At 38.6% G+C, this 26,123-nt stretch overlaps 1 protein-coding gene across 1 annotated transcript; it reads left to right on the top strand.

Moving 5' to 3' along the window:
* Nucleotides 1-4,291: 4,291 nt before the first annotated feature.
* On the top strand, nucleotides 4,292-23,368 carry Dscc1 (DNA replication and sister chromatid cohesion 1). Its single transcript, XM_015486418.2, has 9 exons — nucleotides 4,292-4,618; nucleotides 7,125-7,293; nucleotides 10,348-10,482; nucleotides 11,798-11,888; nucleotides 14,661-14,799; nucleotides 15,281-15,333; nucleotides 15,546-15,700; nucleotides 18,891-19,039; nucleotides 22,611-23,368. Exons 1-9 carry the CDS (start codon nucleotides 4,440-4,442, stop codon nucleotides 22,717-22,719), a joined length of 1,179 nt encoding a protein of 392 aa, XP_015341904.1. The 5' UTR covers nucleotides 4,292-4,439; the 3' UTR covers nucleotides 22,720-23,368.
* Nucleotides 23,369-26,123: the final 2,755 nt, after the last annotated feature.

Here is a 26,123-nt window from a genome sequence, read left to right as displayed (position 1 = left end):
ATACAAGAGGAAGTGAGGGGAAAGGGAAAAATAATACAAGGGGGACAAATGAATGTCAGTAGAGGGGGCAGAGAGAGAAGAAGGGAGGGGAGGGGGGATAGTAGAGGATAGGAAAGGCAGCAGAACACAACAGACACTAGTATGGCAATATGTAAATCAATGGATGTGTAACTGATGTGATTCTGCAATCCGTATTTGGGGTAAAAAAGGGAGCTCATAACCCACTTGAATCAAAGTGTGAAATATGATATATCAAGAATTATGTAATGTTTTGAACAGCCAACAATAAAAAAAAAAAAAGATGTTGTGTCTGCCGAAAACTAAAAAAAATAAAAAATTAAAAAAAAATTAAAAATTCTCTCTTAAAAAAATAAAAATAAATGATAGCAGAATGCATTACAAGTCTTATTACATGTATACAGCACAATTTTTCATATCTCTGGTTGTATATAAAGTATGTTGACACCAATTCGTGTCTTCATACATGTACTTTGGATAATGATGTCTATCACAATCCACCATCCTTGCTAATTCCCTGCCCCCTCCCTTTTCCTCCCACCCCTCTGCCTTATCTAGAATTCATCTATTCCTCCCATGCTCCCCCTCCCTACCCCACTATGAGTAGAGAAAACATTTGGCATTTGTTTTTTGGGGATTGGCTAACTTCAGTAAACAAACTCTCAAGGTCCCAGCCCTTTTTATTTTTTATTTGAGACAGGGTCTCCTTACGTTGCTTAGGACCTTGCTCAGTTGCTATGTTTGATCTTGAACTTGTGATCCTCCTGCCTCAGTATCCCAATTCACGGGGATGATAGTCATGTGCCACTGTGCCCAGCTTCCTTTCCTTTTTTTCTATATGGCCCAAGAAAACTTTTGGGTGTGATAAGAATTTTTGCATCTTGCTTGCAGTACTAGGTTCACAGTGTTTGTTTGTCAAAATGTTAAATCATTTAATTTAAATGGATATACTTTATTTATATCTCAATAAGGTTGATTTAAAAATAAAATAAATGATCCTGAGGTAAAAGTGTGTCCTGTGAATTTAGGGAGTAGCAAGATGAGGGGTGAGGGGAATACAGGTTACTTATGGTCTTATGGGCCTTGGTAAGGACTTTGCTTTTAATTCTAAAGGAGATCAGAATCCACTGGGGGGTCTTGAATGGAAGGATCTGACTCACTTTGTTGCAGGAGTTGCATGATCAGTCTAGTGCTTGACTCAGTAAACAGTAAAGATTTCTTTGCTTTTCTAAGGCAACAGAAGGAAAATAGAGAAGCAGGCTGCTTCATGAAACATGAAACAATATCACCACCTAGTGGAAAAAATCTTGATTGTTATATAAGCAAAACCTTAAAAATCTACTTCACAAAATATGTGAAACTACCATTTAAGTGATTGTATTTCCCACAGAATAAAATAAATTTAGCTGTAATTTAGGACTTTTTATCTGAAGTTATTGTAAGTTAAAACAAAGTGATACAGTTTGCAAGCTTGCTTTATTTACTTATTGGTTGGGCTGGGGAACCAACTCTGTATGTTAAGAGAGTGCTCTATTACTGAGCAATAGTCCCAACCCTATCATTCTAATTTTTTAAAATCTTTTTTAGTTGTAGATGGACACAGTATCTTTATTTTATTTATTTATTTTTATGTGGTGCTGAGGATTGAACCCAGTGCTTGAGCAACAACCCCAACCCCTTATCATTCTATTTTAAGAGAACCTAGGTCCAACTCCCTGCTGGAATATTGAATTAATGGTAATGATCGAATATCATTAATTAAAATAAAATAATTATTAAATAACTAGCTATAGCAAATAAGAACGGGGGGAAAACCCCAAAACTTCAGCTGCCATTTAAATAGGCTGTACTTTTTTTAATATTTATTTTTTAGTTGTAGTTGGACACAATACCTTTATTTTATTTATTTATATGATGTGTTGAGGATTGAACCCAGGGCCTCCCACGTGCTAGGTGAACACTCTACCACTGAGCCACAACCCCAGCCCCCAGGCTGTACTTTTGAAAAGATTTTTTTGGTTCTTTTTAGTTATATATGATGGTAAAATTCATCCTGATATAATTGTTCAAGAATGGAATATATGTTATTCTAGGGCTGGGGTTGTGGGTCAGTGGTGGAGTGCTTGCCTAGCATGTGAGGCACTGGGTTCTTCTCATCACTGTATAAAAAAATAAATAAATATCATGTCCATCTACAAGTAAAAATGTTTAAAAATATATATCATTCTACTTAGGACCCCATTCTTATGAATGTCCATAATGGTGGGATTCACTATGGCATATTCATATAAGTACATGGGAAAATAATTTTGGATTCATTCCACTGTCTTTCCTTTTCCTATCCCCCAACCCTTCCCTTCATTCCCCTTTGTCTAATCTACTCAATATCTATTCTTCCTCTCTCCCGCCTTATTGTGGATTAGCTTCCCTATATCAACAAAAACATATGACCTTAGATTTTTGGGGACTGGCTTATTTCCCTTAGCATGATAGTCTCCAGGTCCATCCATTTACTTGCAAAAGCCATAAAGTCATTCTTCTTTATGGCTGAGTAATATTCTATTGTGTATATACACCACATTTTCCCAATCATAACAGATTGTACTTTACATGAATTTCAGAATAAGGAAGTGCAGTTAAAAAAAAAAAACAATAGGCAAACTGCCTTAGATCACAAAGCTCTGAGGACATAGTTTGGGATTCCAGCCAAGCCTGGCTAATGAAAATGTAAGATTTACTTATACTGCACTACTTCTAGCTGTAGAGAATGTTTCCTATTTAATAGTGCATCTGTAATGGTTGATTATCTTCCTAATATTATATGCTCATGAAGCAATCACCTTCCTATTCAGCATGTTGCTTTATCATTTTCCTTATGTGTTCTTATATTTTAAAAGAGAAGGTTGCCAGGCACAGTGGCACGTGACAGCTATACCAGAGAGGCTGAGGCAGGAGGGTTTCAAATTCGAGGTCAGCAATGGCAACTTGGCTAGACCCTAACTCAAAATAAAAAATAAGAAGGATGTGATAAAGAAGAAAGAAATTATGTCATTCACTGGATGGAACTATAGAACATCATGCTAAGTAAAATAAATCAAACTCAGAAGGTCAGGATCCATATGTTTTTTATGATTTGAAGATGAGGTGCTCCCAAAAGCTCATTCATGAGACAATGAAAGAATGTTCGTCCCACTCAGTCAAAAGTCAAAGGTAGACCTGGGTAGGACTCTCTGGAAACCTCCCTGGGACTCCCCAATAAAACTGGAGGGCAAGAGGGGCACTCTGGCCTTCTGAGAAGACCCACTGTCTCCATTGAGAAGGTCCCTTTTTCTATCCCCTTCTAACAAATTTATGCCTGCTACTCTGAGCCACATGTCTGAAATCTGTGTGTCATGATTCAAGAGCTGGTGAGGGGACCTCTGTGCGGCCTCAGTTTTGCAGCAGGCCCTTGCCCCCAAACAACTGTATGGATATGGCATAATGAATCCCATTATTATGTATAGTTATAATGCTTAAATAAAACACGTAATAAAAAGTGCTGGGGATGCAGCCCAGTGGTAGAGCACCACTGGGTTCAATCCCCAGTGTTGGAGGCAGGGTGAGCAGAATGAGAAGGTTAATGAAGAAGTCATAAACTAAAATTTCCACCACCAACTGAAGCATCTCACAGACCTGAGACTCCCTATTTTAGTATTTTCATATTATCTGAAGAGCTGAAACAAACGAATGGGTAGACTAGTCCAAGCCACTGTCTCCCAGGTAGGATGGTCGCCGGGCACAAACACGTGAGATGCCCAGTCATATTCTAATCAGCTGTTTCTCGGTGGTGCATCCTTTGCACAAAACCCCGCAAGATGCTTTTAGAGCCATGATACACTAAGCTGGAATCAGACTTTGCCATCTCCTGTCTTTGCCACCACGGGCAAAGGTCCTGTTTCCTCGTTTGCAGAAAACAAGATGACCATGCCCCACCTCGCAGGGTCGTCCTAAAGGGTTAATGAAATCGTATGTGCAAGGACAGGGAGCACTGGCGGGGAATAATGGAGTGGGGCGGAGTGGGGCGGGGTAGGGCGGGGAAGGACTGGGTAGGGTTCTGTCAGGCCCCGCCGGGTCTCAGCTCTGCTCCGCGAACTTCCACGCAGCCCGCCCGCGGGTAGCCGATTTGCTTTCTAGCTGTCAGGATTCTGTAGAATGACCCGGCCTCCTAGGGGTGGCGCGCCCTGATGCTTTGGGATCTTCCCGCGTACTGCGGCGTGCTCCGCCCCGGAAACACGTCTCCAGCGCCTTGGCGCGCTTTTGAAATAGTGTATATTTCGTGTCCGTTTGGCCGGCTTCTGCTGCTTTAGTGTCTGGTTCTTGCCCGTCGCACCCGCCCCCGCCGCCGCGACCCTGGTGCTCCGCATTCCCCTCGCCGCGTCGCGATGAGGACACGCGAGGAGGTGGACGCGACGCTGCAGGTCGCTAAGCTGAACGCCGCCGAGCTGCTGCCCACCGTGCACTGCCTGGGCTTCGGCCTGGGGGCCAGCGGCGCGGCTGCCGGCGACTTCTGCCTGCTGGAACTGGAGCCCGCGCTGTGCCAGCAGCTGGAGGCCGGACACAGGTGAGCCGGGGGCCAGGGGCCCAAGACGCCCCGCGGAGCCCGCCTGCTGCCAGCCGCCTTCTGATTGTTTTTCACCCGGAAATTCAGGCGGAGCAATCAGGGCCAGAGAAATGCCAGAGGCTCACAGCCAGCTGGTGGCCTGATATCTGGCGTGCTGCCAACTCCCGAGAAGGATCCCCAGCCCCTGCATGGCCCTGCCGTTAGCTGGACTGAGGTGATAAATAGGATTGGTTCAGCCGAACCTGGAGGCCTGTGTCAGCGGAATTGTCGGCAACTAGAACCCCACTAAAAATTTGAAGATTAACAGTGATGCCAGGGACTCCACAGGATGCTTTGTCATTCTACTTTGTTGTTGTTCTTGTTGGGTACAAATGATAGTAGAATGCATTTTGACACATCATACATAGATGGAGTAAAACTTACCATTTTTGTGGTTGTACATGATGTGGAATTACACTGCTCTTGAATTCATATATGAACATAGGAAAGTCATGTTTGATACATTCTGTTGCCGTTCTACTTTAAAGTACAATGATAATATCTGATCTTTACAGATGTCTTGTTTCCCACTTATATTACTTTTACTCAAACGATGGATAGGACTTTTAGGGAATAAGTTAAAAGCCTTAATTATGGGGGGGCTGGGGTTGTGGCTCAGCGGTAGAGCGCGAGGCCCTGGGTTCCATCCTCAGCACCACATAAAAAATAAATAAATAAAATAAAGGTATTATAATTTTTTTTTAAAGCCTTCATTATGACTTGGTAATTGAGCAAGGGCCCCAAGCAGACTTGTTTGGGGTCATTTAATGGGGACTTAAAGCTATTTCTAATTCTAGGTCAGCTGCAAATTTGCTGCCAACCTCTTGGATTAAAAAACATAGTCAGGTATTGAGAGTGTTGCTCTGTGGTACAGTGCTTGACTAGCATGCAGAGGCCTTGGGTTTGCTCCCAGTACAAACAACAACAACAACAAAAACAGAAGTTGGTAGTTGTGAAGGCAGCCTTGAGAAATCTAGAGAACCCTTCAATCAGTTGCTTGTCAACTTGGTGCAGTCCCAACTCTTGCAAATTGATTTTCTTTTGTGCCTCTCTTTCTCCAACATACATATTTGTAGGTTCCTTTTAGTTGGGCCCTTTGGGCTGTGTTTCAATCTTCATAACTTGACTCTTTCAAACAGTGTTCTAGTCAATTGACCAGTCTTTGGTATTAATCAGAGTACCCTTAAGAGAACTGAAAAGCTTCCCTTATTAGTTTCCATTCCATCTGAGTTAATGGAGATCAAAAAGACTTCAGGTATAAGAACCTTCTCTTTATCCGGTTAAGCTGACAAACTTGTGCATTTTATTGGGGATAGTGCAATGTAGAAACAAACATTAAAGGGTAGACATTTGGGCCTATTAACTATTAGCAACAGGAATCTAAGAAACATTCTTTTCACTTAACTGATGGCTTAGTTACAAAGACAATTGCAGTCTTCTGTTTTAGATTTGTAATTATTTGTTTAAAAGAAGTGAGTTGTGCACAGGAGAGTTTAATGTTCCATACACAAGGAAAACTTGGAGAATCAACTCTGTCATCTCCATCATCTGGTCTTTCCTCTTCCTCCTCCTCACCTTCATCCTTATCTTTTTGCTTTTCTTCACCTGTGATAAATTCCCTTTCTCAGAGTCTTTCATTTGTATACATATCCTTGTCCTATTTTTCATTCAGCATACAATCTTCTTTTCATAAGGCCGAGGTTTCTTTGCCACATAGCTAATGGTTAGGCTAGGATGTGCTCCTTTGATTGCTCAGAACAAAACACCGAAAACATTTGAGTGGGCATCAAAGCAGTAGTGTGCTTATCCTAGGTAGCTTTATAGAAATAGAGTCTTAGGTCCCATCCCATACCTACTATATCCCAATTTGCTTTATAACCAGATTCCTATGCACATGTTTCATAAGCACAACTGTAGCCTGTTTTAGAAAGTTGTGAGACATTGACTAAAGCCTCTAGATACTTGTGGTCTTCCCAGTAGCTTGCACAAAGATGCCTTTGGGTGACATTTGGCCTCGTGGCCTCTTTAGGTCTTTTTTGCCCATATTTAGTTATTGTTTTCCTTAGTGAGGCACCAGGCGCCTGTCTGGCTCTCACTTGGTCCAGTATTTGCTCTTTGGAATCCATGATTGTACCACAAGGCTGGACACAGCATCAAGGCTTAATTTTAAATTCTGCAAGCCAGAACATTCGGGAAGTGAGTTTAAAATGAAGATGTCCACTGGAGTCTCAATAAACCATGTTTATTTATATATATATATACATACATATATATATATATATATATATATACATACATACATACATACATATATATGTATATATACAAAATAGACCTTTTTTTGTTTTTTTATTTATATGCAGTGCTGAGAATAGGACCCAGTGCCTCACCCATGCTAGGCAAATGCTCTACCACTGAGCCACAACCCCAGCCCTAAACCATGTATTTTCCCTCTGTTTTCCTGCAGTCTTGTGATTCGGGGAGATAAAGATGAACAAGCTGTGCTGTGCAGTAAAGACAAAACATATGACTTGAAAATAGCAGATACTTCAAATATGTTGCTTTTTATTCCTGGCTGTAAAACTCCAGACCAGCTGAAGATGGAGGAAACACAGTGTAACATTATTCACACTGAGGTACTGTTTTCTCTCCCCTCATTTATGTAAGTCTGAGGTTGATAAGACAGGTGCCAATCTTGCCTTTTATTAAAACTTTTGGCATAAAATGTATAATCGTGGGGAATTGCAGAAGTTGTGTTATGAAATTTGTTTCTACTTTTTCATTTATTTTGGTACAGGGGATTTAACCCAAGGGCATTTTACCAATGAGCTATATATACCCAGCCCTTATTTTGAGACTGAGTCTCACTAAATTGCTGAAGTTGGCCTCAAGCTTGCCATGCTCCTGCCAAGGCCAAGTCGCTGGGATTACAGGTGTGCAACATCTTGCTTGGCCCTCTGTAATGAAATTTGAAAGTTTTTCAGCATTATTATTATTATTATTTTGTTTGAAGTATTGTGAACTTGTCTTTAGTTTCTCAACTTAATTATTTCTTTCTTTCTTTCTCTTTTTTTTTTTTTTCTTTTGTGGTACTGGGGTTTGAACTCAGGGCCTCATGCATGCCTGGCAAGTGCTCTCCACTGAGCCACATTCCCCAGCCACTAATTTGATTTTTAAGTCTCAAATTGATCTTTTTGCTGATGTGATGACTTTGCTATTAGGTGAGTCATTCAAAAAGTTTTACCTAATTTCAGTGAATTTTGTTGTGGATGTGTTTTGAAAAGAAACTCCCTCAAGTCATAACTAGTGTATGTGGAAGTAGTTACAAGGGAGAAAAGGGAAGAAAATGAGTTTTTGAATGAAGTGTGCTTTAAGTGTGGTTTAGTTCATTAATATCTGCAGCCAAGTATAACAAATTTTTAATTATTTTGGAGAATACTAATGGTAGTTACCAAACAAAAGTCTCCATCCTGTCTAGGTCATTACACATGTAACAATCAAAGCATAGCTCTTAATTCTTTCAGGATGACTTTAGGCCAACTATTTTCTTAAAAATAGAACTGGAGAGGAAAAAAAGGAAAATGCTGGGAAGCTTTGGTGATTCATGTGATGTTACTGGAATAGAGGAATTTCCAGTAAAATTTTTATTTTGGTTTCTGTCAGGTTACAAATCTTTCACTGTAACTAACTAGATATATTAAGAGTTCATTCTTTTGTAAAAAATGTTATATTTTTCATCACTAACTTGGTTGGTTGGTGTTTTTGTGAGAACATAAGAATATCTACAAGTATCTTTGAGCTCTTATTTGTTGTGGGAATTCTGGTTGATGAGACTGGGTAAAACTTAAAGATCCACTAACCAAAGCCATAATCCATGGTAGCTCTTCCCAGCAGAGAAATGCCTAAAAGGACTAGATGAGAATGCACATCAGCAAGGCTGGGGTTGACAAATGGTAGTGGATACCCAGGAGTAGCAAGTAGTGTTTGGGTCTGTGGCAAATTGGACACCATAAGCCCTAAGTAGGTGGATGGCCATTATTCAGTTGACTTGTAGGTAAGCAGGCCCAGCATTGTGATTTTTTTTTTCCAGTTATGCTTGAAATTTAGGTTTTGAGGATAAAATCTTCTAATTTTTTTTAATTGGCAACTAATTTAAACATAAGGCCAAACCTGATTCCTCTCCTGTACCACACGAAACCATATGCTAACATCTGTGCCTTGGAGATAGTCAGATGGCTGCCACTTTGAACTACGGATAGACTCCATCTTTTTTGTTTGGCACCAACCTCTTCTTTTGAAGTCCTTAGATTCAGCAGCATCTCCTTCAGGCTCTAGCCTCATCTTGTCAGTCAAGCCTTTTCCTATTTTGAGAATAGAAGCATCCCCTGTCCTTCCATCTCAGAGTTGCAAGGCATCCTGGAGATAATCCAGTTTAGCTTTTTCTCCTTTCATGTAAACACTTATTGGGCATCCAGTGCTCGGCACTGGGCTATCCTGAAAATGTAGAGGGAAATAACATATTCATCCATCATCTAGCCTCTGTGACCTGGATTTCTTCAAGTGATAGACCTCTGTCACAAGTCCACACCGCAGTTTGGCTGGGCACAAAATAACCCAGCCGCCACAGGCACTTGTAGGTTCAAACAGGAACTCCTTTATTTCCCAAACTCCCACGAACACCACCCACTCGGCCCTTCCAGGAACACCACACCAACCTGAACTCCCTCCCCCGGAACTTCCTCTGCCCTCCACCGGGGGCTCTGCTAGAACTCAAGGGGAACTCAATGGGAACTCAACAGGCAGCAGGAGCCGCCCTATTGCCGGACAGCAGGGGTCCATATACAACTGAATACACAGCCTGTTTCAATCCAGCATCATCCTGTCACAGCAATTATACACAGCTTAACTTAATTATCATCATCTTAATGGCTCCCTGGGGTCACCTCTCAACCACTCCTTCTGGTAATATGCCAGGCACAATTCCGACTCTGCTGTGGCTCTCAACAAGTCCAGCAATCAAATTAGCTGTAATTCAAAATAGTAGAAATTCTTGCACTGAAAAAAAGCCTCCCCAAACTGAGCAAGATAGGAGGGTACCTCCTTTTCCTTTTAATATTCCTTCATTATTTGATGACTATGATAATGTTTCTATTTTGTATTTTTCAGACTATATGTTTTCATAACTATGTTTTTCATAACCATGTTTATTTTCAGTTTGTTTCTACCAGATTTGCAGAATTATGACCATTCTGCTCATTCTATTCTGGGCAGACTTTAGTTTCTAAGACTATTCTTTCTTAAAATATTTTTTAGTTGTAGATGGATACAATACATTTATTTATCTATCTTTATGGGGTGCTGAGGATCGAACCCAGGGCCTTACACATGCTAGGTAAGCGCTCTACCACTGAGCCACAACCCCAGCCCCTCTAAGACTATTCTTGAGATGTGATGCTCAGTTATTGATTCTCACTTTGTTGGCAGCATTTTCTGAATTGGACATTGAGAAAAGATGTTTGTTAAAGATATCTATCCATCTACTTGATGCAACTGGATGGGTATCTTCCTGATAAAAGTAGAATACTTTGGTTCCTTTTTCTTTGGTTTTGGTCAGGAAAGATGGATTAGTTGGAATTTCTTATGAACTCTCTTTTAGAATGGACCCTAAGAGGTTATGATATGATTTCTAGATCTTTGGTTTTTCTAATAACTATTGGGAATTGAGAAGATGCAGACCTAAATTAAAGAAGCTAAAGAAACTTCTAATGGAAAATACCTATGAAGGACCTGACAGTCAAAAAGAAGAGGATTCAAATCGCTCAAAAGTAAGACTCCTGTTTTCAGTTCTTGATTTGAAATTTAGAAAACTTTTATAAGGTGCACTTCATGGTGAAATTCTTACTTTTTAAAGGTCATGAAAATTTTAAACTCATTCTGATGGGCTTAAAATGGTAACTTTTCAAGGGCCATGCCACCCTGACCATACCTGAACTTTTATGATCTTGGAAGCTAAGTAGGGTTGGGCCTGGTCAGCTCTCGAATGGGAGAACACATGGAAATACTGGGTGTTATAGGCTTAAAATGTACATATATATGTAAATAAATAAATGGTATCTCGTGTGGTTTTGAAGTACATTTCCCTGATGACTAATGATATTCAGCACATTTTCATGATTTTATTTAATTTGTATATCATTGGAGAAATATATCTACTTACTTTTTTTGCCTGTGTTTTAATTATTTGTCTTTTATTTATGAACCCTTAATATATATATATATATATATATCATATGCAAATATTTTTTCCCATTTGGCAGGTTGTTCTTTTAATTTCTTGATTTATTTTTATTGTGGTAAAATAGATACGACATAACACTTACCATTTTAATGACTTTAAAATATAAATTCAGTAGCACTAAGTACATTCATGTTGGTGTGCAGATTAAGCACCATCTTTCTCTAGAACTTTATCATCTTCCTAATGGAGGATGTTGGGAAGATGAAACTTTGTATTCATTAAACAATGGATTCCCCAATGGATTCCTCCCTCTCCCTGAGCAATAGCAGCCACATTCTACTGTCTGTCTCTGAATTTAAGTACTCTTAATATATCATATGGATGTGGAATCATATAATATTTGTTCTTTTGCACTGTTAGTGTTTTTTAAAAAATATTTTTTAGTTGTAGATAGTCACAATAACTTTATTTTGTTTATTTATTTTTATGTGGTGCTGAGGATCAAACCCAGTGCCTCACACATGAGAGGCAAGCGCTCTACTGATGAGCCACAACCCAGCCCCTTGATAGTGCTTTGATACAAAACTTCATCATTTCAGTGAAGTCTGGGTATGTAGCTCAGTGGTAGAGTGCTTGCCTGGCATGCATGAGGCTCTGGGTTCAATCTCCAGCATGACAAAAAAAAAAAGAAAGAAACTATTACCAATTTCAGTGACATGAACATTTACCTCTGTTTTCTGCTGTCTATTGATTTTGTATTATAAGCATTATTTATTAATAAAAGAAACTGGACTAGTCCATAAATATTGCCTTAATCTGTTCTATGTATTTATTTCCCAAAATTCAATGAGGAATCTAAAATATTATTCTTCAAAGCATTAAAATGTTTTTGCTTGTTTCAGTACACCACTGAAGATTTGCTTGATCGAATTCAGGCAAGTGAAGAAGAAATAATGACCCAGTTAGAAGTTTTAAATGCCTGTGAGATTGGAGGTAGCATTTTTTATTATTATCATTTTTAAAGATAGATTTGGGTATGAATCGAGAAGTTTTTGGACAGCTTCACCCTGTTGCATGCTTGCTTATTTATTTATTTATTTATTCTGGTACCAGGGATTGAACCCAGGAGAGCTTAACAACTGAGCCACATCCCCAGCCCTTTTTATGTTTTATTTTGAGACAGGGTCTTGCTAAGTTGCTTAGGGCTTCACTAAGTTACTGAGGCTGGCTTTAAACATATGATCCTCCTGCCTCAGCCTCTTGAATTGCTGAGATTACAAGTGTGAGCTATTGAGCCTGGCTATTTATTTATTTTTTTGAGACAAAGTCTCACTAAGTTGCTAAGACTGGCCTTGAACTTGATATTCTCCTTCCTCAGCCTCCCAAGTAGCTGGGGTTAAATGTGTGCACCATTTCTCCTAGCTTATTTAATCTTTTGCGTTCAAATATGATAATATTAGTGACTGGGGATATTGCTGTGTGGTAGAATGTTTGGCTAGCATGTATGAGGCGCTGTGTTTGCAACCCTAGTACCACCAAAAACTAAAAAATAAAGAAGAAGAGGAAGAAAATAGGATGGTATTTGTCTTTTGGGGTATGGGAGAGTCTGTGTGTGATCATCATACAGAAGGTTACCGGTGACTTTAACCATTCCTTGTAGCCTTTTTCTTTGGGTTAAGTGGTAATAGAAGAACCATGTTTGATTGAGAAAGGGTTTGATATATCAGGCAGTCTATTATTTTTTTTTAATAGGTAAGGAAACTAAGGCCTAGGACAAAGTTTGAAAAACGACCTTGTCCAGGGCTACATGTTGAGTGATAGGATATGGCAAAGAATCATGTATTTGAATTCCTAGTTCAAAATTAATTTAATAATCTCATTGTATTTACCAATTGCTTGGAGATGGGGCTGTGTTTCTTCTTTAATGTATTTCTAAGCATGTATTTATCATTTAAGCCTGTATAAAAGATACAGGAGGGCTTGATGGAGAAACCGTGCAATACCTTATTGGAGCTTCTTTTCAGCACATGGATCTGTGGTGATCCTCAGTAGATGTTTGCATGCATTCTCTTTTTTTAATTTTTAAATTATTTTTATTATTGCCTAGAGAAGCAGCTTAATTCTGTCCCCATGTGTTATGGATGAGGAATCAGCATGTATTGGTAGATACACGATTCAATTTGCTTATAATCTTCCAAACAAGATTAACTTTTGTGAGACTGTACCCCTCAGTGTGACAAATTTTGTTGAGTAAAGCAACTTCACACAACTTAGAATTAACTGGTACCACTTAGCCCTTTGTTGTGGTTTTTGAGACTCATTCTGTCTATAGAGTGTCTAAAACAGTTTTTAATTAAGTATACCTGCTGCTAATTAGTATGGTGTATGGATGCCTTGAATGTTAGTTTTAAAAGGTGGGGGGTGGTGGCTAACCAAACCATTTATTCTTTTTTTTTTTTTTTGGTACTAGGAATTGAACCCAAAGAAGATTTACCACTGAGTCACATCCCCAGCCCTTTTCATTTTTTATTTTGGAATGGGTTTCAGTAAGTTGCTTAGGGCATTGCTAAGTTGCTGAGGCTGTCTTTGAACTTGTGATCCTCCTATTTCAGCTTCCAAAATCTCTGGGATTACAGGGGTGTGGTACCGCACCCAGCTATAAACCATGTATCTTCTACATTATTCACTGATTGCATGGGAATGGATAAAATTTTGAGAGAGGGATACATAGATTACTCCTAGCTCTCTCCTCTAGTTTTACATCACACAATCCATTTTTTAATGTTGCTTTTATTTTTTCAGTATAGAAATAGAAACCTTTTCTCTTGGAAATGGTGGACGTGTGCTCAGTTTCTTTTTCCAGGGCTGGTGGTTGTGTTATCAATTATAATATGGCATTTTATATTCTTGCACAGTTACAGGGATAATGTATCTCAGGGTCCAATGTTTATTTTCCTTTGCCCATACTGTATCAGAGTCTGCCATATCTCAATTGAGCTAAACATTTTTATGAATGTGAGAATATCACTGCAAAATAGCCGTGACCGGGGAATTATAACCTGGCAATGCTGCACAGCAGAGATTACCCTGTAGATTACCCTGGAATCTATGACCCTTGCTTCATTTATTTGAAAATGTTTGCTGATGAAATGGCTATACCAGCTGCAGATTTCCTTACTTTCACAGAACAAGAAAATTATTGTGAGATAATAGAATATTAAATATCTTGGGGGCTGGGGTTGTGGCTCAGTGGTAGAGTGCTCACCTAGCATGCACGAGGCACTGGGTTCCATCCTCAGCACCACATAAATGTAAAATAAAGATATTGTGTCCATCTAAAACTAAAAAATAAATATTAAAAAAAAGAATATTAAACATCTTGAAGAAACCCAGTGTTGGTCATATAAAAAATACTATTTAAAAATAGGTTGATTTTCCCCAGGACAGAATTTTAAATGATTGAGAGGACTGGTGGTATAGCACAATGGTAGAGTTCTTAGCGTGTATGGAGTCCTGAGTTTAATCCCCACCACCACAAAACCTGGGAGAAAAGCATTAAAAAAAAACAAAACAACAACAACAAAAAAAAACATTGTTTAAAGAAAATAAGACTTTTAGTGCCTTTTTTATTTTTATTTTTTTGAGTTTTTTTTTTGCAATAGGCAAGAGAATGCTGCTGTATTAACAATCTGTTAGCTAATTAATTCATTTAATGTTCAATTCGTTTAAATGTTCTTTGGTAAATATAACTTTTGGAATTTTTAGGTTATTGGAGGATTCTTGACTTTGACTATGAGATGAAACTTCTGAATCATATAACTCAGCTGGTGGATTCTGAATCTTGGTCTTTTAGTAAAGTTCCTTTGAACATATGCCTTCAGGAACTTGGACCATTGGAACCAGGGTAAGTATTTTAATTACTTGTCCCTCCAGATTTCTTTAAGGGGAAGGAAATTCTTTTCCAGAGCAAAACTAAATCCAGGGGACAGAGTATTTGTATTTCAATATAAAAATAATTTAAATATAGAACTAAAAAGGATTTAGGAAATTTGGTAAATGGCTGAATAAATTTACTTCATGTTTTCTCCTTTCTATTTTGTTTTTATCATAAAAATAGAAAGAGTTGTTATGTTTGATCTATTTTATAGTCATAAAATTGTGCTCACATAATTCATGTAAAAATGTATTAGCCTGGGGCTTGGCATGTAGCAGCTTCCCAGTATATTTTATTTAGTTCCCAATTTAAATAAAGACTTATTTGGCATCCAAATAATTTAGTATCTCAAACCTCAGATTTTTATCTTAGTTTCTAATTAGCAATGGGGTTTAAAATACAGTGTATAAAAATGTTGGTAATTTGTCAAAGGTTGTTTTAAATTTTTCAGGGAAATGATAGAACACTGTCTTAAATGTTATGGGAAGAAATATACAGAAGAAGGTAAGTTTTTAAAGTATTTTAATGGTTATTTTAACTTTTGTATGTTAAAATTTGTATACCTTTCTAAAGCATGCTGATGTTAAAAATAATAGTGGGACTATGGGAGGTGAGTGGAGGTGTATAATTCTTTCCTAGAAGTAGTATAGATGAAAAGAAAACATTAGTGCTACATTTAATTGTAAGTGGATAATTTGAAACTATCTTTTCCTTAGGTGAAGTTTATTTTGATTTGAGTGCTGATAAAATATGCAGAGCAACAGCACAAATGTTACTTCAGAATGCAGTGAAATTCAATCTGGCTGAGTTTCAAGAAGTGTGGCAACAGAGTGTTCCTGAAGGAATGGTAACTAGGCTTGATCAGCTCAAGGTAATATCAGTCAAAGTTGCTACGTGATTCAATAGGTGATTACTTACTAAGGGAGATAGTATTTGTCTTGGATCTGAATTTGGAATTGATTTATTTTCCTAGACACCAAGGGGATTATAATGCCCATTGAATTCATCTCAGAGTCCTTTTAGAATTCCCAATACTTAATGGAGGCATAATTTTCATTTCATAACATTACCTTTTAAAAATGACTTTAAGGGTTGGGGAGCTAGCTCAATGGAAGAGCTTGTGTTAGCACTCACAAAGCCTTGAGTTTGATCCTCACCAAAAATAAATGAATCAACTAAAATGATTTTTAGTGACTTGACTAGTTATATAGTTATCACCACAATCCAGTATTAGAACACTTCCATCACCTCCTTAATATCCCTTGGGCGCATTCATAGATAATCTCTTTTCCTACCCAGTGTGTCTCATTTTATTCATTTCTCTCCATTTCCATCACAACTGTCCTAGTCCAAACTACCAGGGTCTCCTGCATCTGTAGTAGCATCCCTCAGCAGGCTCCTGCTCTTCTCATTTTCCCCACCTTCAGCATCTTCCTGTGGTACTACTAGAATGAATTTTGTGTATGTATGGTCCTGGAATTCCAACCCAGGCCATTGAGCATTCTAATCTAGTGCTCTGCCATTGAACCACATCCCCAGGCCCTAGAATGATCTTTTAAAAGTGCTAGTCAGATTAGATGAATGCCCTGCTTAAATCATTTTAATGATTGCCCATTGCACTTAAGATGTAAAATACTGACTTTGTATCTCGGCCTATAGGCCCCCTTTTTTTAAAAAAAAAAACTTTTTTTAGTTGTAGACGGACACAATGTCTTTATTTTATTTATTTTTATGGGGTGCCTCATTCGTGCCAGGCAAGCGCTCTACCACTGAGCCACAACCACAGCCCCTAGGCCCTTTTTGATCTGCCCAAAGCTTTATGTGTTTTCTTTCTCTCTGGCTTACCACATAACATCCTTCTTGAAGGTTTAAAGATCATTAAACTCTTATCTTACATTAGGACCTACATATAAGGCTTTTGTTCTAGAATGATATTCACTCTAATTCCACCTGACCAACTCTTACTTATTTCTTTCTAAAAAAAATGCCTCCCATTTCCTCCTTCTGTAGTGCCATGTAGTTTTTCCTTCATGACACTTACCCCTTAGCTTTGGAAAAGTGTTTAACTGCATGGTTTCTCACTGTCTGCTTTGATAGCATTTTGTTTATTGTTGCTTGCCCATATGGGGCATTCTGCCTGGGATGTAGTATATTTAATAAGTATTTGGGAAATAAATGAAAGAATTTATTCCATATTTACAAAGTTCCTCTTATGTCTTGGTACCAAACTAGATGCTAACCACCATACAGGTGCTGAGAGCTGGCCTGGGAATTGGCAATGGTGGGGTGCACATTTCATGAGTAAATCTGTTCTTACAAACAGTGATTGTTGCCACCAAAAACGCATGCACAGAATGTATGAGAGCAAAGAAAAGGAGTTTATTAATCAGACTGGTCAATCAGATGATTGTTAGAAGTAATAGATGCTTTACTTGCTGGGTATGGAAGGATGAACTTTTTCTTTCTAGGTAGGAAGGGCAGAGACAGGTACCAAGAGAGTATTTTCAAAGGTATAGAAGTATAAAAATTGGGGTACCAGGCTGGGGATGTGGCTCAAGCGGTAGCACGCTTGCCTGGCATGCGCAGGGCGCTGGGTTCGATCCTCAGCACCACATAAAAATAAAATAAAGATGTTGTGTCCACCGAAAAACTAAAGATAAATATTAAAAAATTCTCTCTGTCTCTCTCTCTCTCTTTAAAAAAAAATTGGGGTACCGTTAGTATGGATAATGGCTAAGTGAAGGGTGCTGGCGAGATAGTTAGGGACACTATGGTTTGTGCAAAAAACCCTTCAATTCTAAAAGATCTGGGGCCGTTCAGTGACATTGGTTAGAAGAGTTGCCTCATCAAGTGCTTATCAGATTTGCCTTTTGGAAAGAATATAAGTTGAGTGTCCTTACCTGAAAAGCTTGGGACCAGGACTGTTTCAGATTTCAGGATTTTTCAGATTTTGGAATATTTGCATAAATTCTTCAGGTTGAGCATCTCTAATCCAAAATCCCAATGCTCCCAAATCCAAAATTTGAAACTTTTTGAGCATTTTTGATTAGAGATGTTCAGCCTGTACTATAACAATAAAGAAGTTAGATGGATGGAAGTTTGGATAGATTATGAAAAAGAACATTCCAGGCTTTCTGCACTTAAATACTCCTGTTTAAAAGAGTGTTGGCCAAAGAAATAGGCAATAGGGAATGGATAGAGAAATCTTGAGGCCCTAAATCTACAGGATTTGTTAACCACTTAGGTTTGGGGTTTGAACAGTAAAATCTACAAGGATACCTAGGTTTCCTGTTTTCCTAGCATACTGGGACTACAGCAGGGTGGGGTGATAAACAACATGAGCTCATCTGTAAATTTGGATATAGAAGTCTGGGTCTCGGAAAGACATTGGAGTGGGAGATACGAATGTTAATCATTAGCAGGTAATGCCAGGCCACAGGTTAATATGAGGTTACCCAGAAGAGTGACAGTGAAAGAGGTAATGGGGTCAGGATAGAGGCCCAGGGAACTACCATATCAAGTAATGCAGGAAATAAGAGAGTGATGTCAGTGATGACTCTTTTATCTACTCAGTGATGACTCCTTTATCTACAAGAGTAGATAAAGGAGTCATCAACATTAACAATTAATTAGCAGTGGGTCAGTAAGATGAATTCAGGAAAAGAGCCCACTGGATTAGGCAAGGACAGGTCACTGGTGACCTTAATAACTAAAGCTGTCTTGGGCTAGGGATGTAGCTCAATGGTATGGTACTTGGCTAGCATGAGCAAGGCCCTGGGTTTGATCCTCAGCACTATTAAAAAGAAAAAATAACTAAAGTTACTTTAATAAATTGGTGGTAGTAGAAGCTGGAATACAAGAAGAGGTGACTGCTTAAAGGAACTCTTTTCATGAAAAAGACTATTATAAATCCCTGGATGGTTCATGTAAGTTTCATGTAGCTGACTTTTTTAATACTATGGGCTAAGCTAAATCTAGTGGTAAAAGAATGAGTCATGTTTGAATATTAGATCATTACTTTAACTGCCATTTTTTGTTGTTGTTGTTGTCGTTTCTTATAGGGTTTAGCACTGGTGGATAGACACTCAAGACCAGAAATCATATTTTTGCTGAAAGTAGATGATTTACCTGAGGGAAATCAGGAACGTTTTAATAGTCTATTTTCTCTAAGGGAGAAGTGGACAGAAGAAGACATTGCTCCATATATCCGGTAAGTAATTTATGAAAAGTGGATTTTGAGGGTTGTTCTTTTTACAAAGAGTGGCATAGCATTTTAGATTTATTACTAGGACTGTTATTTTGCATTCCCTGAGAACACTGCTTCCCTCCACACTTGCTCAGGTAGTCTCCATGATTACTGGTCCTGGAGGTGGCACATGTGTTAGCTTTGTTCCTTACAACTCCTAGAACACTTCTGCTCTCCTTCCTACAAAATTACAGTTCTTTGAGGGACAGAATATATACCTCACTAAAACTCTAATCACCTCTCTTTGCCACCTATTTATTGCCTTACTTTTTAACATTTTGGTAGAAGCCAAACTGCAGCAGAATGTGTTAACCCTGAGTCACTGTTTAGAGGATCTCAAGTGCACCGACATTTAAGATCCACTAACACTATGGCTTCATCCCTGCGTGTCACACCTAACAGATCATCTCTCTTCTGTTTACCTAGCTTAGATTCTGTGGCCAGTGTCTCTAACGCCTGCTATTTATACTCTCTTACTGTGCTCTCTCTTCCTCATACTGCTCTGGTAAAAATCTACAAAGATTTAATACAACTTTCTGCTTATTCCATGCCTATACCTGGGCAGCTAAAATTTCTCAGAACATAATGGGGCTATCACTTTCGGTTAAGAATGTAAGTAGAGTAGCTGGGATTGTAGCTCAGTGTGGTAGAGCGCTTGCCTGGCATGTGTGTTGCCCTGGATTGGATCCTCAGCACTGCATGTAAACAAATAAATAAAATAAAGGTTCATCGACAACTAAAAAAAAAAAGGAATGTAAGTGAAACCGGATACAGTGGCACATGCCTGTAATCCCAGCAATTTGGGAGACTGAGCCAGGAGGATTTCAAGTTCAAGGGCAGCTTCAGCAACTCAGTGAGGTCCTAAGAAACTTAACAAGACCCTGTCTCAATATAATAAATAAGGGGTGGGAATGTGGCTCAGTGGTAAAATTGCCCCTGGGTTTCATCCCTGGTCCCCCTCCATCTACCCCCAAAAATGTAAGAGGAACTTACTAAAGCCCCTGGCTAGGCACCATTTCTTCATTGAAATTGTTCTACTGTTGGAACTTCAATTACATCTTTTTCTATCTCTACACACCAGCAATATCTCCTGTTTCTTCTTTGCCCTCAGCTTAGGACCTTCTTTATTTTACAATTTTTATTTTTTCATGGTATTGGGGACGGAATCCAGTGGTACTCTACCACTGAACTACGTCCCCAACCTATTTTTATTTTTTGAGACAGGCTCTCTGCAAGTTGTTGAGACTGGCCTCAAACTTGCTGTTCTCCTGTCTCAGCCTCTCAAGTTGCTGGGATCATAGATGTATGCCATTGTGCCTAGCTTATGACATTATTTCTTGAAGACATCAGAGCAATTAGACAGAACCACCTGTTTTAGTCAGCTTTTTTTTTTTTTTTTTCCTGAGGTAAAGGAGAAATTGTAAAGGAGAAAAAGTTTTTTTAAGGGCTTACGGTTTCAGAGGTCTCTGTCTGTAGGCAGCCAGCTCCATTCCTTGGAGGTTGAAGTGAGCCTGAATATCATGGCAGAAGAGTGTGTCAGAAGGAAGTAGCTCATATGGTGATCAGAAAGCAGAGACAGACTCCACTCATCAGATACAAATATATGCCCCAAAGCCATGCCCCAATTCCCTCCTCTTCCAGCCACATCATTCCACTTCAGTTAGCACTCAGTTAATCCCTATCAGGGAATCAATTCACTGATTAGGTTAAGGCTACAGCCCAATAATTTCTCCTCCAAACCTTCTTGCATTGTCTCACACATGAGCTTTAGTGGGACACGTCACATCCAAACCATAACACCACCTTATCCCATTGTCAACTCTGCAACTTCCTCATGTCTGTGCCTCTTCTTTTGCAGTCCCTCCTATGCAGTGCATGAACTGTTCCTGCTGTTAAGGGTAGTCTTTCCTCTGCAATAGATTCATTTCCTCTGTCTTCTTCAAGACATGGCTCCTTTAATTACCCCCTTTTCCCATTCTTATTATCAGTGTCTCCCTATCATTGGGATTGGATGGATCATCCCATCAGCACAATATCTATAATATTGTCTGTATTGTCCGTCTTGAAAGAAAACACTGGCTACATACGTTCTCTTACAAGAAGACACCTTTTAAAAATGTGTATATTTACTCTCTGCTTTTTCATCTTCTGTTTTTTTTCCTTTACCCAGTGACATCTCCTGATTCCAATGACTTCCATCTTCCTACATGCAGTGGCCAATTGTCCTTGTTTACTTGACCTCTTAGCACTGTTTGACACAGTAGGCCACTTTCCCCTTCTTGAAACATCTTGAGTTTCTCCTCTCTTCCCCAGGGCAGCTCCTTTTATGTCTTTTTGCTGACTTCTCCCTTTCTTCCCCATCTTTAAATTTTGAAGTGCTCTAGGACTCTATTCTTGGTTATTGTCTCTTCTGTGCATGCTTTTCCATTGGAGCCCTCATCTTGGATTTAAATTTAGTGACTTCTTCATTTTATCTTCATACTTTACCTTTTCTGTGATTGTTATATTTAGCTGCCTACTTAACATGTCTATTTGGATATCTAATAGGAATTTCATAATAGAACATTGATTCTTCCTGCCTCTACTCTTCATCTTCTTCATCTCAGTGAGTAGCACCTCCACTCATCCATTACTCAAGCAAAAAGTCTAGAAACCATTCTTGTCCTTGCCTTCCTTCACTTTCTGGGGCAAAGTATGAGTAAATCCTGATGGTCATCTTTGAACTGGGCTCTCTCCTTCTACTTTTCTTACTTTCCCTCTCCTTTCTTTATGCTACTTATTTTGAAAAGCTTTAAGCATTCAAAAGCAGCAATATAATATAGTGAACCCTCCACATACCCCCACCCATCTTTCTTAGTCATTGACTTGTTGCTTCTATTATTTAAAACTTAGATCACGTTATGCTTTTTTTCTATTATTTAAAACTCCCTTAGGGGCTTCTTATTTATTTAGAATTAAGGCACAGCTCCCTTTCATGTCCTCATGGTTATTTATGATCTAGGCCTTTTCCCTTTCATCATGTCTTCCCTCCCTGCATTATGTTCTGGACATAATCTTTTCCTCTTTGAGGTACAGAAAAGGAAGCTCAAGTTCAAAAAGGGCAGGTAACATAGACAGGCTCACACAGGTGGCCTAGTATCTAGGTTTTCTCATTCCAGACTCCAGGGTATCACATTGCTTGGAATTCTAACCTTAGAAATTGTATGATATTACAGAAAACATGGACTCTGAAGTCATAAAGACCTGGTGGCAAAATTTGACTGTTGTTTATCATCTTTGAGCCTCTTCCTCTTATCTAATGTAGGGTTAAATAATATATCACTCTTGCTTCTACTGTGAAAGATTCAATAAAATAATAATGTAATGTACCCATTCAGTTAAGACTTAACCAATCCCCACCCTGTTTCTCCCCACAAAACATACCCTTATGCCTACTTGAAAGATGGATTAAGGGGAAGAAAGATAAAATAATTAGTACTTTATATTATGCTTGCTAAGATTTTCATGTTATTCGTTTATTTTTTCCTTCCCACAGAGATTTGTGTGGAGAGAAGCAAACCATAGGTGCATTACTCACTAAATACTCACGTTCTTCGATGCAAAATGGAATTAAAGTTTATAATTCAAGAAGACCCATTACTTAAAATTTGAACAAGAGTTTTTTCTTTGGAACTGAATTGCTTTATAAAGTTGCTAGATATAAGAAAAAGATTATTTTATGTATTTTTATTTTGGCTTTTAAAAACCTACTCCTTGAATGCATTTTTTGTTCTCATCTTAATGTTTTGAAACTATTACTACTTACTTTTTAAGTGTAACAGGATATTTCAATTCTTCAGATTACATTTGTTGTATGTACTCAGTGTAAACAAGGGCACAAGAAAGTATTATTTCCTATATTTAATAGAAAAGTAGTTCTGTAGTCTCTGATGTCTACATGGTTCTATTTATAGAAAGGATATTGCTTTTGTATATAAATTTCACACCTTTAATTAGGATTTGATGTTCTCATTTTTTAAAAGTTTTCTAGATAGGAAAATAAGTGTCTAGAAGAGATCTAGTCATTTACATGCTATTTCTCAATTGAGTTCTTCTCTACTTTCAACCTTTCACAGAAACAGGATGTCACTAGGTGCTATCAAGTATATTGTTAAGATTTGTGAAACTGGCTTGGTAATTGCTTCCCTGTTCACTTAGCTGGTATATACATGCACTTTAAACAAAATGGGTTTCATCCTCAATCTTATAGATCGGTTTATAATCCTGGCACAAATAAAACTCATTAGAAAACTACTGGTAATTTCTAGTTGGAGTTGGAATGCTTGATAAAATTTGTTTTTGTTTAGACCAAATTTTATTTTAGTTAAGAAGCTTTCCAGTAGGACAGAAGGAAAGGATAGGCCAAGTTAAATCTGGTCCAAGGTTCGAAAAGTGTTAATACATAATTACAAGATTTAACTGTTACTGAAGTTTACCAGTTTTTTTCTCATGCATGTGAAATGCAACATGATGGCTTCAAAATATGTTTTTTTCATAAGAAGATGGAAAACCTCTGATGTTCTTGGATAGGCAGAATTAATACTGTTAAATTTGCTATACTACCAAAACTCAATGTACAGAGTCAATGCAATTCCCATCAAAATACCAATGATATTCTTCACAGAATTAGAAAAAAAACTGTCCTAAATTTCATTTGGAAGAATGGAAGTAGGTGGAACTAGAGACCATTATGGTAACAGAAATAAGTCAGACTCACAAGGTCAAGGCTTGTCTTTTGACCCAGAATAGCCAAAGCAGTTCTAAACCAATAAAGCAATGCTGGAGGCATCATAATACCTGACTTCAAAGTATGCTACAGAAATATAGTAACAAAAACTGCATTGTACTGACATAAAGAAAGACACATAGACCAGTGGTACAGAATAGAAGACACAAAGACAAACCCACATACAGTCATCTGATCTTTGACAAAGGTGCCAGAAACATAAACTGGAGAAAGACAGCCTTTTAAACAAATAGTACTGGGACAACTGGTTTTCGATATTAGAAGAGGCTAGACTCTTATCTCTCACCCTGCACAAAAATTAACTTAAAATGGATCAAAGACCTAGGAATTAAGCTAGACATTATGCAATTCCTAGAAGAAAACATAGGGTCAACACTCCAATATATAGACACAGGCAACCACTAATAGGACCCTAAAGCTCAGGAAAGAATGACAAGAGTTAATGAGACAATATCAAATCAAAAAGCTTCTGCACGCTGGGTGCAATGGCATACACCTCACCTGTAATCCCAGTGACTTAGGTTGGGGAAGTGGCTTAGCGGTTAAGTGCCACTGGTTAGCTCTCCAGCAAATCCCCACCCCAGACCAAAAAAAAAAAAAAAAACTGCATAGCAACAAAACCAATTAAGAATGTAAAGAGAATCTACAGAATGGGGATATCTTCTCTAGCTACTCTTCTGACAGATTTAAGGTCCAGAATATATAAAGAACTCAAAACAACAACAACAAAAACGCCAAATAAACTAATAAATGAGCAAATGATCTTAATGTCCAACATCACTAGCAATTAGGGAAATGCAAATTAAAGCTGTACTGATATTTCACCTCACACCACTCAGAATGGCAGTCATCAAGAATACAAATAAAAGCTGGCTGGAGAGGATGTGGAGAACGTGAACACTTTTTGCACTATTGTTGGGATGTAAATCAGTACATGCACTATGGAAATCAGTCTGGAAGTTTCTCAAAGGGTTAGGAATGGAATCACCATATGATCCAGCTCTATCACTCTTTGGTATTTATCCTAAAGAATTAGAGTCATCATACTCCATGATACAGGTGTACTCATGTTTATAGCAGCATAATTCACAATAGCCAAATTATGGATGAATGAATAGAGAAAATGTGACATATACACACAATGGAGTTTTGTTCATCCATAAAGAAAAATGAAGTCATTTGCAGGAAAGTGGGTGGAACTAGAGACCATTATGGTAACAGAAATAAGTCAAACTCACAAGGTCAAGGCTTGTATGTTTCCTCTCCTATGTGAAAGCTAGAGAGGAAAAAGGAAAAGCAAGATTGGGGAAATATGCAGATCAAAGGGCGTTCAGTAGAATAAAGAGACTGGGGGAGGGGAAGAGGAGGGAAAGACGAAATACTGGGTAATGGTATTGGTTAATTTATATTTGTGTTTATGTAAGAGCATGTAAAAAAAAAAAACCCCACCATTTTGCACAGCTATAATTCACCAATAAGAATATGAAAAATCTTTTCAATACATTTTTCTGCATTTATGTGGATTATATGATTTTTATACACCCATAAAGGCACACGCAGCATATATATTGAGTCAGCAGTGCCTACTAAGGACTCCAGGTTTGTCAGGCTACCTGTAGTATAGGGACATTACCTACAGTTTAAATCAGTGGGTACAAATGAGTTGAGTTTGTGGTGTCTCCATACAGCAAGCCAGAAGCACATCCCTCCTCCTGGTTTTGAGAAGCGCCCCCATTATTGGCCCCTACCCTGTTTATACTAGGCTCTTTGCAAACCTTGTTCCCCCGCACTTCACAACCTGCGTGCCCGGAGGGGTGGCGCATGCCTGTAACCCCAGCCGGTGGGGAGGCTGAGGCAGGAGGACTGCGAATTCAAACTCGCCCTCAGCAACTCAGGGAGGCAATTAGCAACTCAGCAAGACCCTATCTTTAAATAAAATGCAAAATAGGGCTGGGGATGTGGGTCACTGGTCGAGTGCCCTTGAGTTATATCCCCGGTACCAAAAAAAAGAGAAAGAAATATAAAAAAGGTCGGGGATGTGGCTCAGTGGTTGCGCACCTCTGGGTTCAATCCTCAGTACAAAAAAAAATAAAAGAACTTTAATGTCTCTTCCCTAACTGCGCTTCTCCTCTCATCCATGATTTTCTCCATTCTTCTAAGTTTTAACAATCGCAAGGAAATGAGAAAATTCCCGCGTTGTCGCGCAAGCACCGCCCACTGACGGGAGACTTCCGGGTCCGCCCCCGGAGGCGTCCCACTTCC

Source organism: Marmota marmota, unplaced genomic scaffold, assembly GCF_001458135.2.
Source record: "Marmota marmota marmota unplaced genomic scaffold, marMar, whole genome shotgun sequence".
NCBI lineage: Eukaryota > Metazoa > Chordata > Mammalia > Rodentia > Sciuridae > Marmota > Marmota marmota.
Note: the sequence above shows the minus strand (reverse complement) of the source record. Positions and strands in the feature narration are given on the sequence as shown.

Bases quoted from the DNA above. Each gene is read 5' to 3' on its own strand.
- Dscc1 (XM_015486418.2), top strand. From the start codon at position 4,440: ATGAGGACACGCGAGGAGGTGGACGCGACGCTGCAGGTCGCTAAGCTG. The intron at 10,483-11,797 runs GTAAGACTCCTG...TGCTTGTTTCAG, and splicing joins AGGATTCAAATCGCTCAAAA to TACACCACTGAAGATTTGCT. The intron at 19,040-22,610 runs GTAAGTAATTTA...TCCTTCCCACAG, and splicing joins GACATTGCTCCATATATCCG to AGATTTGTGTGGAGAGAAGC.